Raw genomic sequence first — 14,836 nt, 5'->3', positions numbered from 1 at the left:
CCATGGTACAGGACAAAGACAGTCAGTGATCTTATTAAAAGACTCTCCTTAAAGGTACCATGCCAAAGACAATCATCTCACCGGAAAAAAAAAAAATGTAGTGATTTCTAAAAATGTCTCCAAATTAATTCTATGTTCAATGAGCCATTTAATTCAATTTTCATGTTTAAGTTTTCCCTAAAATTGAAGCCACACAGGCTGCTAATGACTCAGTGAATAGAGCAGTGGGCTGGAAGCAATCAAGAAGATTCAGCCTGAGACATGTTTTACTGGGATGATCTTGGGCAAGTCACTTAACTTCTGTTTGACTGACAAAAGGATCTACTGAATGTACTAGAGAATAAAATGGCAAATCAGTCCAGTATCTTTGCCAAGAAAAGTCAACAGACAGCTATGTTCCATGGGCTCATGAAGAGTCAAACACAACTATACAGTAACAAAAATTGAAGCCTTCTGCCTCTTGTCTGATCTGCTCTGGAGATGTAAATCATAGTATAGTCTGTCCAATGAATATTATGTACTTAATTAAAGCTCATATTTATAAAGTACTTGAGGTTTGCATAGAATGTTGTATATATTTTATATGATAATATATAATATAATATATTTTATATATTTTCTGAGTCTTTTGAGACTCAGAAAAACATCTCCAGTACAGACTACAGGTATTTGTCACCCCATTTTAGAAACAGAGGTTCAGAGAAATTAGTAATTTCCCCTTAGTTACAGAGTTAAGGGTAACCCAGATCTCTAATTATGGTTATGAAATTGCTATAAAATTGAGGTTTTGGGGATGAAAATGACTTCAGAAATTTTCTAATCCAAATTCCTTTATTTTATAGATTAATATGAATCTCAGAGTGGTGAAATAATTTGCCCCAAATTATAAAAAGAATAAGTAGCAGAGGAAGGATAATGTGTTGGTGGATTTGTAATAAAAAGTTCTCTGTTCAAATAGCAGCTAAGACATTTACTACTTGTGTGATCTTTGACAAGTCCTTTTTCCTCCTAGTAACATGAAAAGATTCAGGACTAACTAAGGCTTGGTATGGATGAGCACAGGGTCTACTTAGCAGAAAGGGGCAAAACTCAGAGCTTGTACTCAATGACATTCTTCATGCCTTATACATTTTAGGAAGAGGTGTTATGTTAAACTAGAGTCTATCATGGAGCTAGTTTTTAAGGGGAAAAATAAAAATCTTCAAAATTCTTTTCATTGTGTAAGATGTTTATGTAACTATATATTGTGAAAAAGGATTCTCAAAACTTCTCCCTACCCACCCATCCAAGAGAGTGCCTTTGGCTCCAAAGTTCTTCAGAGGGACATTACTGATAATGAGTTTACATTGAATCTTCTCATCCTGGTCAAATGGGATCCAAGTCTGAATTGATTTTATCCTACTCAGGCCTGGGTAAAATTATATTCTTCTGCTTAGATAGCCCATAGCTGGAAGTAGTCTACTATAATGGTCGGTTGATCTGATAGAACAGGTATTTCCTCTGTCAGGAGGCAGGATGATATCAGCCTCTGTACCCCCAGATCCCAAAGAGAGCCCATTCTGGACTGGTACCCTTAGGGAAACTTACTTCTGGACTGTAACTCTCATACAATGTACGTCAAGTCACCTTGTGAAAAAAATAAAAATGTGGACATACACACACCCTAGTTTCATTTGTCTCTTTCTTAGAACAAACTCTGTTTTGAATTCTCTCTCTCTCTCTCTCTCTCTCTCTCTCTCTCTCTCTCTCCCTCTCTCTCTCTGTCTCTGCATAAGCACACACACACATACAGACATATACATATATAAGTTATATGGTTATGGTATATGGTTATATATATATATATATATACAATATGATTTTAGATATAATTATTTATAGTTATATAGTTACATATAGTTATATGGTTACATATTTATACACATATATATAATTTATATATCTAATTTTACATAGTTGTGGGTATATATATGTGTATGTATAATACATATAGATAGATATATAGATAGATAGATACAGATATATCAAAGAAGTGGAAACCTGCATTTTTTAAAGGAGTGTTCCCTTAATGAAATCATCGGTCCAGTCTCAGTCACTTCTCCAACACTACTATTTTGCATATATTTCTTTAAATTTCTGATATATGTCATCTATTCTATTGATCTGATGTTGGGATTGGAAGCTCAATTCCGTGTGGACAGTCTCGGGCGGGTAAAGGTGGGAGCTTCTCTCACTCTTTCTCTCCTTCCGAATCTAGGATTCGGGACTCGCTTCTTTCACAGCCCCTTCCGGGTGTTCCCAAAGCACCCAGGATTATCTGCGCTCCCAGTCCCTGTTGAGGCGCCAACTGCCAGGCCTAGAGGCCTGTGTGGGCTACCCGAGTCTTCTTACCTCACCTCCGAGGTCTTCGGTTGGCCAAAACCGGATGCTCATATGAGAGAAAGGACGTTCCAGAGTCGAACAAGGGTTGAGCTTTATTTCAGGGTCTCGGTTACAAGTGCAGGGGAGTCTTCCTTAGGAGGAAGAGGGGGAGATTTCCTAAGGAGGCTAAGATCTTAAGGGATTGGAAGTAGAAGTACAAGCGGGGAGAGAGGAGGAGGGGAGAGAGAAGAGAAGCGGAGCCTACTGTCCTCTTGGCTCCTCACGTGCTAAGAGAGCTTTCAGGCTTCCTCAATCCTACTTAACCTTCAGCCGCATAGTTTGCATCTGAATACCGTGCTGTTAGGTAACTAGGTGTGCCCAGATCCAGGACAATCTCGAGGGCGGGGAGATCTCTCTCCCATCACGTTTCTCACGGGAAGAGGCGGAATTACTCAAGATAGCTCGGTTCACCTCGATCCCCTGCCGTTTCCTGGGGGGGTCTTGTGAGAGCTCTAAGATTTAGAAGCTCCCACCTTTACCCGCCCGAGACTGTCCACACGGAATTGAGCTTCCAATCCCAACAATCTATTTCCTTGTTTTTTAATCAAATATCAGATATTTTGATAATTATATCTCTGTATTATGTTCATAAAGACAAGACCTTTCATCAGTAATTTTTTTTCTTAGCATGTGTCTTGATAGTCTTACTGATTTGTTTTATTAATAAAAATTTCATTAGTGTTTTGCCTGGTTCATAAAGACATCCCTTGGTATTTTGATCAGTGTTGCACTAAACATATACATTATGTGTGTATATAATAATATATAATATTTATAAATACATACATTAATTTGTGAACTATTTTCATTTTACTATATTATGATTATATTTCCTATGTTATTATATTTACTATATTATTTCATTTATAGTATAATAATCCAACTCATTCATCAATATTGAATGTTGGAATATATCACTTATAGTTGGAAGGGTGGATCAGAGAAAAGCTAACAGAAACAGGACATCTGTTCTAGAGCAAAGAAAGGATCAATTTTAACTGACAAAGACAAGTAGAGATATGGCATAGTTAAAATGGAAGGAATGCCATTTTTAGAATTCAACAGAAGGTATGAGTTCAAGTCTCAGCTCTGAGACATTGACGATATCATCACAGTCAAGCCAATTAAATTTTCTAACCTTCAGTTTCTTTATGTATAAAACTAACAAAATAATGTTTATATTACCTATCTCAAAGTTTTATTGCAAGACCATGGTTCTCTATAACTTTAAGCACTTTAAAGGCATGAATTATTATGAAGCATAAAGGGGAGTGTGAAAATTCATGGATGTATTACTCACTCTCTGATTCCCTCCCCTTTAATGGTGGTTTCCCTTAGGGATGGATCTCAAAGGTTGTTAGTCTCTTCCTACACATCCTGGGAAATTCATAGTTCATCAGCCTAGGTCTCTACCCCAAATGACTTTGGAGGAGAGAACAGTACTGGCCCCAAGTGAACGCTGGACTCTTTCCTTCAGGCTTAGTAGTATGTCATGCAGCCTTCCTCATTTCCTGTACTCATGGTTTCTTGTTCCATTCCCTCTGTTCCTCAGTTCTCTGACCTGGAAGTTCAGAGCACCACTACATTGGTGCCACTGTATCTGACTTGGAGGGTATCTCTCTTTTCATTATACCATACTGCCTCTCAGTCTGTAATGGTTCTATGCTTACCAGAAGCTGCCTGCCTTCTGTGGCTACCTTCTTCTCCTCCAGGTAAGGCAGGTAGGGATGAGGGACATGACAAAAAGTATTCAAAGAGCAACCAGGTGGGAAAAAAACAGATATCACTATAGGAATCAAGTGGTGAACATCTTTCGATGATCTGATAGGAATCTGGAAGTACGGTCCTCCTCTAGTTTTTTGAAGGGTTATTATCCTATGACCTTCTAAAAGTATGTCTAGGCAGTCAAGTAAAGTTTTTGGTCCTGTCTCTGACACATACTGACTGTGTGATCATGAACAAGATACTTAAACTCTCAGTGCCCTGGTCAGCTCCTGGAGGGTATAAATTAAAGAGAAGTTGCAGATTGGCACTGGTAGTGAGTTTCCTTTGGTGTTACTTCCTACATCAATAATAACAAATTCAGATGAAATAAATATGTTAGAAAATTATCATAGACCAACTCTCAAATAATATTCACTATTTTCAGACCTTAGGTCAGTTTGATGTTATGGCCAGTGTTGATCAAGATACAATTAGGAAAATAATATACATTTCATTTCTACCTAGATGCCTCCCTCACAAACCAATAAAACATATAAACACATATTGGATAAAAATATCCAAAGAACCTAAACCACTGGAGCCATACCTGCTTCATTACAATGTGTGTCCTAATCACCTTCACATTCTGTCTTTTCTCTTTCTTTTGCCCCTAAGAAGTCCTATTAGATTTGTTTTGTGTAATATAAATAGAAAATTGGTTAAATATATATATATATGTGTATACATACATATACAAATATGTATGTGTATATGTACACATATACACATACATATGTGCATATCTACATATCTAAAATATATACATATATACACATACATGCATACATATATACATACATACAGAGAGATAGATATTGATGATGATGATGATTCCTCTGACGATGATTACTCCTAGATGGGGCCAAATATGGAAACCACATGATTAGGAGATCCCTATAGCACCAAATAGAACTTCCCATGCTAGGAAATAGAAATAAATTCTGTCTAGACAGTCCTATTTAAGGAAAGTATAGAAGCATTATCAGTCATAGACAATATTGAATTAATTACCAGGGATATCATAGTTTCCAAGTCAGTGAACCAGAAATGGGAGGATATAATCTGATCAGAAGTACAAGTCAGCTTCACAATTTAATATACACTTTGGGTGTCTCAGGCCAAAGTGTTCAATATCAGCAAACCAGATAAAGTTTTAATTCCATAAAAAGAGATATAGTTTACACTTCTCAGCTTCTTATGGACGTGGTGAATGTTTTCACCTCAAACATGAGAACAGTATTGCCTTCTAGTTTTCTCTGAAATTGATTTATCTGAATAGCCACGGCACCCTGTCATTATTATCTGGACTCCACTGGTTTAAAATTTATTACTACTCAAACTAGATTTGTAAAAAGTTTTCTCCTTAAAAAGTTTTCTCTTTCACTGATATAATCCTACCTTTTGTCAAGAGCTAAAAGCCTGCTGGGTTTTGTCAGAAAACTTTTTAGGGGTTTCAGCTTTTTCCTCCAGACATAGCTAGGTGGTGTAATAGACTGAGTTCTGGGCCTGGAGTCAGGAAGACCTGAGTTCAAATTTAGCCTTAGATTCTTACTAGCTGGGTGACCGTGGGCATGTCAGTTAATCTTTGTCTGTTTTAGTTTCCTCAGCTGTAAAGTAGGGATCATTATAGCACCCGACTATTGTAAGCATAAAATGATAATATTTGTAAAACACAGTGCCTGGCACACAGGAGGTATTTAATAAATACTTATTCATTCCATCCTCCAAAGGGAGAGCCAGGCTGATCTGGCTATCCCCTCTCTCTAAGCCCTCAGCCACTCTGCTTCTATAGAATTGAGAAGGGCAGGTCTCAATACATCAGCAATTGTTCTATTGCTTCTGGCAACATAAATATGCTAGTACATCCTTATATCTTGTGCTTGATAAGGCACATGCTCTCCCAGTGCCACCCTTGCAGCTTAATTGCCTCTTTATTTTATCATGTTAACATCCTAACTGCCTTAACCTTTGACCTGTACTTCAGTCCTACTACCTTCTGACCTTGTACCACTAGTACTTGACCTTGAATCTTTTATACCTCTTTCTCTTAGATGTTCACTGGTGTTACTAAGTGAGTAGACTCCTCCCCACTACACTCAATCTCTCTCATTGCTTCCACTATAGTCCGTCAGTCAATAAACATTTATTAAACATTATGTGCCAGATATTATGCTAAACAATGGAGATAAAGCAAAAACAGTCCTGCCCTCTAGGTTCTTAGAGTTAAATGAGGAAAACACATGAAAATAATGGTGCATACCAGTTATGTGTAGTGCAAATAGAAGAAAGGATGGTTCTAGCAGTGGGAAAGGGGGAGGGGAGGTTACCTATAAAAGGTTTCCTGCTGAGCTGAGTCTTGGAGGAATCCTGGGAAGTCTCTGAGAAGGCAGAGCTGTAGAGAGACCATTCTAGGCATGGGGGACATAAGCTAAAAGGCTATCAGCTACTCATCTGAGTAAGATTCTACTGCCCTCTCCCAGCACCAGTAAAACATATGAACACTTTTGCCTCAGTTCTTAATACCTCTATCAGGCCTAGAGTCAGGTTAACTTTAACTCAGGTTAAAACTCTGTCCTCTTTAGCTGGAATCCTAGTTCTATTCCCTTCTGCATAGCCCTGGCTATGTGGAGCTCTTTCCTCAGACTCTAATCAGGTAAACAACCCTGCTCTGTAGGCCCAGTTGCCAGAGCTTTGTGCTTCTCTTGCCTTTTTTTTTTTTTTTTTTTTTTTTTTTTGTATTCCCAGTGTTAGACACAGTGACTACAATTCTGGAAGTCCTTAATAAACACTTGTTGACTGATTTTTTTTCCACTGAATATATTGACTTTCTTGATGGTACACACCATAGGACTCTGCTTCATTCCGCTACTAGAGGGGTGTTTTGGGGCAAGAAAAGTGATGGGACATGGGATCCTTGTGGGCTCTCTAATGGTAGAACTCCCCTTTTGACTGGGGGATGGAGATCCATGACTTTCCACTTTTTTTCCTTGGAGGTCATGTAGACAATGTAGTCTACTATTTGGTTGCTGGAACTATACTCATTATCCTACCAGGAAATGAGTTTGACGACATGGTCAATGAGGGTAATATCAGTGCCAGCAAGAAAGGTAGAAGAGTGGGTGTCACTGTTAAAATCACAGTATAGAACTTCATCCTCCATGTATTGCAAGATGCCCTTCAAGGTTCCCTCTGATGTTGTTTCACCACTTTCTTGTTATTGTCTTATTTGGCAGATTTCTACAGGTGACAGGTCAGAACCACAATAGATACACTGGGAGCAAGAACATGAAAGGCCATGCCTACATGCTTCCCATTTAGCTTGGGTATTACCTTGCCCATAGCCTTAGCAGTGCCGGTGGAAACAAGGATGATATTTTATACAGCACCATGCCCATCATGCCACAGTTTATCAGAGGTGCCACCTACTGTCTTCTGGCAATAAATGGCAATAAGTACATAGACTATGGTCGTGATTCCTTCCACAATGTCAAAGTTGTTATGAATTACCTTGAGCAGGGGGACCAAGAATTGGAAAGTACAGGAGGTATTACTGACAATCTTAAGGGAATTATACTTCTCATGATTCACTTCTGTCACAAAGGTAGGGGTATCAGCAAAAAAGGAAGAAATAATGACATCCTTAGTTTCACACTTCAAGTGAGCCCCATCTCTTCCTATGGTGGGAAAGATACCAAGGAAGTCTGTGACATACTAGATTTCAGCATCTCTCCATTTAGTATTGGTGGGGATCATGCCTCTAGAAGATAGCAAGGTTTTTCCATTGATCACCAGCTTTCCATTACTCAGTCTTGACAATGCACCTGAATTTGCCATGGGTGGAATCATACTGGAACACATAAGCCATATAATTGGGCCAATGAAAGGATCCCTGATGGCTACAATGTAGCCTGAAGTAAACACAACCCTGGTCACCAGGCACCAATATGGCCAAATCCTTTAACTGCAACTTTCACTATCTCATCTTAGGGATATGGTTGCAGCAACAAATCCTGACATCAAGCTTGGAAGGGGGCTTGGGGAGTTGGGACAGAGCCAAGATGGTGGAGTAGAAAGATGGACCTGTTCTAGCTCTCCCTCCATAGCCCATAAAATACCTGTAAAAAATGACTCTAAACAAATTCTAGAGCAGCAAAAGCCACAAAACAACAGAGTGAAAGACTTCCAGTTCAAGACAGCCTGGAAGGCCAACAGGAATATCACACCAGGTTCAGAGTGGAGCACAGCCCAGCCTTGGCTGCAGGGCACAGCATGGACAGAACTGGAGCAGGATTTAGGGTGAAGAATCATGAGTAGCAGCTGCTGTTTCCAGATTTCTCAACCCACAAGTGCCAAAGACAACTTCAAAGGTTAGTGAGAAAGTTCTTTCACCTGGGTGAGAGGGGAGCTCAGCTGGGCCCCACCCCCAGCCCCAGGGCAGCAGACACTGTGGCAGTAGCATTCACTTTTGGAGCCCTCAGCCTAAAGACCCTGGGGAAATCACGCAACCAATCTGAGTCTTAGTCCTGAGTGGCAGCCCTGGGGTGAGGAGAAGCACTGGCATGGTGGAGCCAGTGGAGGATCTGGAGAGGGAATCCTACTCACAGATCCTGGGCAGAAAAGAGTGCTTGTGGTTGCTAGCTGATCAGAGCACAGCCCAGGAGAGAAGTAAACTCTTCTCCCTTCATTGTGCCACCTTGGAGGAACTGAAAACTTACAGGTCCCTAGAGTGTACCCTCTACTTCAGGACTCAAAAGTCAAGTAACTGGGTGGAAAAATGCCCCAGAAAGGGAAAAAATAAGACTGTAGAAGGTTACTTTCTTGGTGAAAAGGTATTTTCTTCCATCCTTTCAGATTAGGAAGAGCAAAGCATACCATGAGAGGAAGACATCAAAGTCAAAGCTTCCACATCCAGAACTACAAAAAAATATGTGCAATGGTAGCCAAATTCCAGAGTTTTCAGGTCAAGGAGAAAATATTACAAGCAGCCAGAAAGAAACAAGTCAAGTATTGTGAATATACAATCAGGATAACACAGGATTTAGCAGCTTCTACGCTAAGGAATTGAAGCACTTGGAATGTGATATTCCAAGCGTCAAAGGAGATAGGATTAAAACCAAGAATCACCTACCCAGAAAAACTGAGTATAATACTTCAGGGGCAAAAATGGAATTTCAATGAAATAGAGGACTTCCAAGCATTCTTGTTGAAGAGACCAAAGCTGAATAGAAAATTTGACTTTCAAATACAAGAATCAAGAGAAACATGAAAATAAGCAAACAGAAAAGACAAGCCTTAAGGAACTCATTAAAGTTGAACCGTTTACATTCCCACGATAAGATGTTATTTGTAACTCATGAGACTTTTTTCAATTTTTTTCAGTTTTATTTAGGCAATATATATATATATATATGTATAATATATATGTACATATGTAAGTGTGTATGGGTATGAATGTATGTGTGTATTATATGTGTGTAGGTATGTATATATGTACATGTATGCACATGTATACATGTATATATATACATACATAGAGGATACAGAGTGAGCTGAATATGAAGGGAGAATGCCTAAAAAAAATAAAATTTACTGTTGAATGGAATGTACTAGGAGTAAGAGAAAGAGAGAGATAGAATGTAACAAATCATCTCACATACAAGATGGAAGAAAGAGCTTCTACAATGGAAGGAAAGAGGGCGGAGATGAAAGGAAATAATTGAGCCTTATTCTCATGGGATTTAGCTTAAGGAGGGAATAACACACACTCAATTGGATATGGAAACCTATTTTACCCTGCAGGAAGGCAACAGGGAAGGGGACAGGAGAGGGAAGATAATAGAAGGGACAGCAAATTGGGGAAAGGGATAAACAGAAGCAAACGCTATTGAGGGAGGACAGGTCAAGTGAAAGAATGGAATAAATGAAGGGCATGATAGGAGAGAAGGAAGTGTGGTTAGTCTTTTACAACATAAATATTAGGTAAGTGCTTTGCATTGTTACATATGTATGACCTATATTGAATTGTTTGTTTTCTCAATGAGAGTAGGTGGGGAAGGAGTGAATATGGAACCCAAAGCTTTAAGAATGAATGTTAAAAATTGCTTTAACATGCAACTGGAAATTAAGCGTGGTGTCCTGAGGTGGAGGGTGGGGAGAGATGGGGAGAAAATTTTGAATTCAAATTCTTGTGAAAGTGAATGTTAAGAACTGAAAAATAAACAAATTATATATTTTAAAAAAAGAACTGAGAGCCTAACCAACTTCTCTTAAGAGGTTAGAGGACTGAGGGTTAGAGGAAAAGTCCTTAGCTATCACTTACTCCTCCTCTTTGGTCATTCCTTTAACAAAGCTTAGAACATCAACTAAACCAATATCATTAGGCATGAGGAAATGTGTGCTTTTTCTGGGTTTTTTGAAGATCTCCTATGAGAACTCTCACATTGACTTTCAAATGCCCTATCCATGTTGCCTAAACTTTTCTCTGTTGCTGGGTATCTCTTAGGTTCAAGAAACATCTCCTGATTGATCCAACATGGACCTCTTTCTGATGATGCTGAATTTATGAAAAGTTCTCTTCCCTTTGACTCCAGAAAAGGAAATCTCAATGTTCCTAAGCTATAGAAACCCAGATTTATTTCACTGGAATCTGGCTCATGTGTATATCCTGAAATATAATGTGTCCTTCCCTTTTAAAAAAATGTTTTGTTTTTTTTTCTGTTGTTTCACAAGCACCACCTTGCTTGGAAGGCTCTCCCTCTTCCCTTTCACCTGCCTGGCAGATCCCCAGCCTCCCTCAAAATTTGGCTCAAATCCTACCTTCTGCCAGCGACCTTTCCAAGTCACGCCACACCCCCTCCATGGCACCCACTATTCTATGCCAGTGCTTTACCGCTAAGATTACCTCCTAATTATGTTTTGTATTTTTTATAAACAGCTTGATGGGAGACCAGAACTCAAGCTCACCCTCAGACACTTATAGCTATGTGATTCAAATTACTTTACCTATCTGTCTCAGTTTCCTCAATTATAAAATGAGGATAAAAATAGAATTTACCTTCCAGGGTTGTTATGAGGAGATATTTGTAAAGCATTTAGCACAATGCCTGGCACTTGGGAGGCACTTAATAAATGTCTATTTCCTTTTCCCTTTTAGTACATTGCATATTATATTACCCCACCCCTTAGATGGGTGAGTTCATGAACCATGTTTTTACCTTTATCTTTAGTCCTTATCACAGTCCTGACACATATTAAATGCTTATTGACTCATGACTGACTTCAACTGATGTGACGGACTTAGTGTCATCATATCCATATCCCTCCTCAACGATAGTAGTAGGTTTTGGACTAGGCTGTCTAAGAATAGCATTTATATGGCACTTGAAAGTTTCCAAAGCACTTTCTGTGTTATCTCTTTTGATCCGTTAAGTACAGGGTTACCTACTCTAAGAAGCTTTCTGAGATCACCCCAGCAGGAAGCACTATCTCCTTACTCTGAATTATAATAACACATAATTTTGTGATAATTCTTTCATTTTTTTTTGTTTGGACTCATGATTTCATTGATACAGAGGATTCCAGGTATGTACCCTTTTCCTCCCAAAATTTAGATCAGCAAATTCTCTGCAAGTGATGGTCTTAGGGAATCTTGGGGTGCTCTAATAGATCAAACACGCTCAGAGTCACTGCTTAATTAGTATGTATTAGAAGCAGACTGAAGTCAGAACTTCGTGGCTGTAAGACTGCCCTTCTCCAGGGTGGCTCTCATTTGTTGTCCATAAGACACCATTTACTGTCATTTAAAAAAAAATGTTTGCCTATATTTCTTCATTTAGAATTGTTTCATGTTTGAATAATTTACTGAAATACTTTAAAAAATTAACTTGTTTTAAATATACTCCAGAAATTTGAATATGTATTTAGTATATTCACTCTCTTCATAAGTGAAAATAGCAAGCCACACTGTATCAGAGATAACTTCCTTAAGAAAGAATTACTTTCATGGAAGAGACTTCACACTTCAAGGCAGGTGATTGTTCATTAGTGCACTTATTGGAATTGGCGAGCATATGCATAGCTCGACTCTTTTTACAAAACGTAATTAACTTTGTTCAAATCAGTTTTATTTTCCCCTTGGACCAGAGATTCATCAGTATAAGAAACTACTAGGTAAGAAAACTTCTCTTCCAATGCAATTCAGCACCTACTCTGCAATTTAGAGTCTTTGAGAGTTCCCTAGAGTCCAGAGAGGTTAAGTGATTTCTGTACCAAAATACAGCCAAGTAGAGGTCAGAGGCAGGACCAAGGTCTTCCTGACACCGAGGTTAGTTTTCTATCTACGATGCCATGTATATATTATGAACATAATACATTCTTAATATCTCTTGTTTTAACCAATCACCTTTTAAAAACTGTGATTTTTTTTTTTACTTTTATATATTCAAATGCTATTTTTTTAATTCTATTTTTTTAATTAAACACCAAATAAGATGAGCACTGCCATGTACAAAGCAAATCATATAAAGAGGATTACACGTGTAGCCTCAAATCCTCTCAGTGCACAATTTCTCTCTCCAAGTCCACAACAAATTCAACAAATTCTTTTCAAAGCTGCCTTGATTGGTTTTCCTACTGATCTTACTGTTCTGTTCTGTGCATTTTTAAAATGTCCCTTTTTCTTAATTTTTTTCATTTTGATAACCCTATTGCTTGCTCCCAACTCCCCCCTACCCCACTGAAATAAAAATAAAACATAGAAAATATGCATAATTGAGCAAAACAAAATCTGCACATTCTTCCCCAAAAATGATTGGGAAAAATGTCTGTGATACTATACCAGTATGGGGCAAGTGCAGGAATCAGGTCTTTACTGCTCACTGCCCACCTTCTGCCAATTGGTAAACTGTCTCAGAAAATTTTAATAGGAATTAGAACTGGAAGGAACCCTCAAAATAGTCTAATGCCAGGGGCTTAATTTTCTTGTATGTTCTGATGAAGCCTATAAATCACTTCCCAGAATATTTTTAACTGCATAAAATAAAATATACAGTATTACAGATGAAACAAATTGTATTGAAATAGCTATCAAAAATATTTTTAAACAAGATTTCTGGATGCTAGTTAAAAAAAAAACAACAACAACATGATTCTAGTCCAACTCCATAGTTTGTTTCCTTGATACACAGTTACAGAATATCCCATGACTTCAGGATGAAGCTCAGGAATGCTTCTTTATTTCTAAAACAATTTATGATCTCAAGTATTTCATAGAAATTGCAGCTTCCCTTATTTTTTTCTCCCTCTGTTCCTTTAGTATGTCCTCCTTCCCACTACCCTGCCTCTTTGGAGGTAAGTGCACACATTCCCTGCAATAATTGTCATCATTAACAAACTTGCTCTCTGTTCCATACTCATCAATTTGCATCTTTTCAGATCTCTGTTGAAAATATTTTTCTCTTATTTTTCACATGTTCTTTTTCCTTTGATATTATTTCTTTAATTTTTAACATATAATGATATATCTCTACACCTTATATTGTTGAGCTACATTTGACATTTGACTTCATATCCCTTTAAGACACATATTTCACCAGTATTCATAATTCATGCATATATAAGCCATGTATAAAAAAATTTACTTAAAATCAATTGTTTGCTTTTTCTTTCGTGTTGAATCTACAAGCAAATAGCAGGAACAAAGAAAACAAGAGAACTCGCTGAAGAACTATTAATCCTATGAAACAAGGACACACATTACAGTATGTGCTACAGCATCTAATAAAACAAACTTCATTTCCAAAAAATTATAATATTTTTACATTCCTGAGTCACCACGATGAGCACTCCCTTTCTCTCTCTTCTCAATATTAATTTTTACTTCTTTCTTGAATTCTAATTCTATTTAGGTCCCCAGAAAAATCACTTTGTTCCTGTTTCCTGGATTCTTTTACAAATGGGTATTTAAAAAATGAAATATTCTGTTATTTCTATATATCCAAACCATGCTAACTTTGCTCAGATTCTAGAAACCTAAACATTTGAGAGATTATGAATGATGTAGCAAATTAGATAGAATCTTTTTTTCCAATACTAATTTAAATTAAAAACAAAGAACTTACCCCAAAAATTTTCAGGCCATGGGCTCCCTAAAATAGTTGTGTTATCAGCCATAATATCCATAAGAAACAGAGAGGGAGGGGGGAAAGGAAAACTGAGAGATCCAAAAGGAGACCTTTGATTCTATGCTTTGTGGTTCAGCCCAGGAACAAATACCTTGCCACTGCCACTCAGATACTTTTGTTTGCATAAAAGGAAATAGAGTATGATGTTTCCTGCTTTTATACTCAAATTAGCAACTGTTTGTCTTATCTTGGAATGCCACATGGTTCCTGAGACAAAAACAATTTCCTTCTCGTCATTTCCTCAGCCCTGGAGTACTTGGACTTGGGGTTAAATTACTAAATACCCTCCTCTGGGATATTTTCAAACCTAGTATTGAGGAAAGGGGTCGTTTGTTTTCATTTCTTTCCTTCATCGATTCTGTATAGAAAGATTCTACATAGTTAGTGAACTTCAGGTAAAAATGTGTTTATGAAGAAAGATATTATGTCATTGTTATTACTCAGTCTTGTCCGACTCTTTGTGACCACAT

General features: G+C 37.8%; 1 protein-coding gene across 1 annotated transcript in view; it reads right to left on the bottom strand.

Moving 5' to 3' along the window:
- MYCT1 (MYC target 1) overlaps positions 1 to 14,497 on the bottom strand; it is an 83,504-nt gene extending 69,007 nt beyond the window's left edge. The window contains exon 1 of the mRNA XM_072643731.1: positions 14,304 to 14,497. Within this exon, the coding sequence (XP_072499832.1) occupies positions 14,304 to 14,364 (61 nt within the window). The 5' untranslated portion in view covers positions 14,365 to 14,497. The remainder of the gene's footprint in view (positions 1 to 14,303) is intronic.
- Between the last annotated feature and the right edge of the window lie 339 nt (positions 14,498 to 14,836).

Source organism: Notamacropus eugenii, chromosome 2 (assembly GCF_028372415.1).
Source record: "Notamacropus eugenii isolate mMacEug1 chromosome 2, mMacEug1.pri_v2, whole genome shotgun sequence".
In the NCBI taxonomy this organism is placed as follows: domain Eukaryota; kingdom Metazoa; phylum Chordata; class Mammalia; order Diprotodontia; family Macropodidae; genus Notamacropus; species Notamacropus eugenii.
Note: the sequence above shows the minus strand (reverse complement) of the source record. Positions and strands in the feature narration are given on the sequence as shown.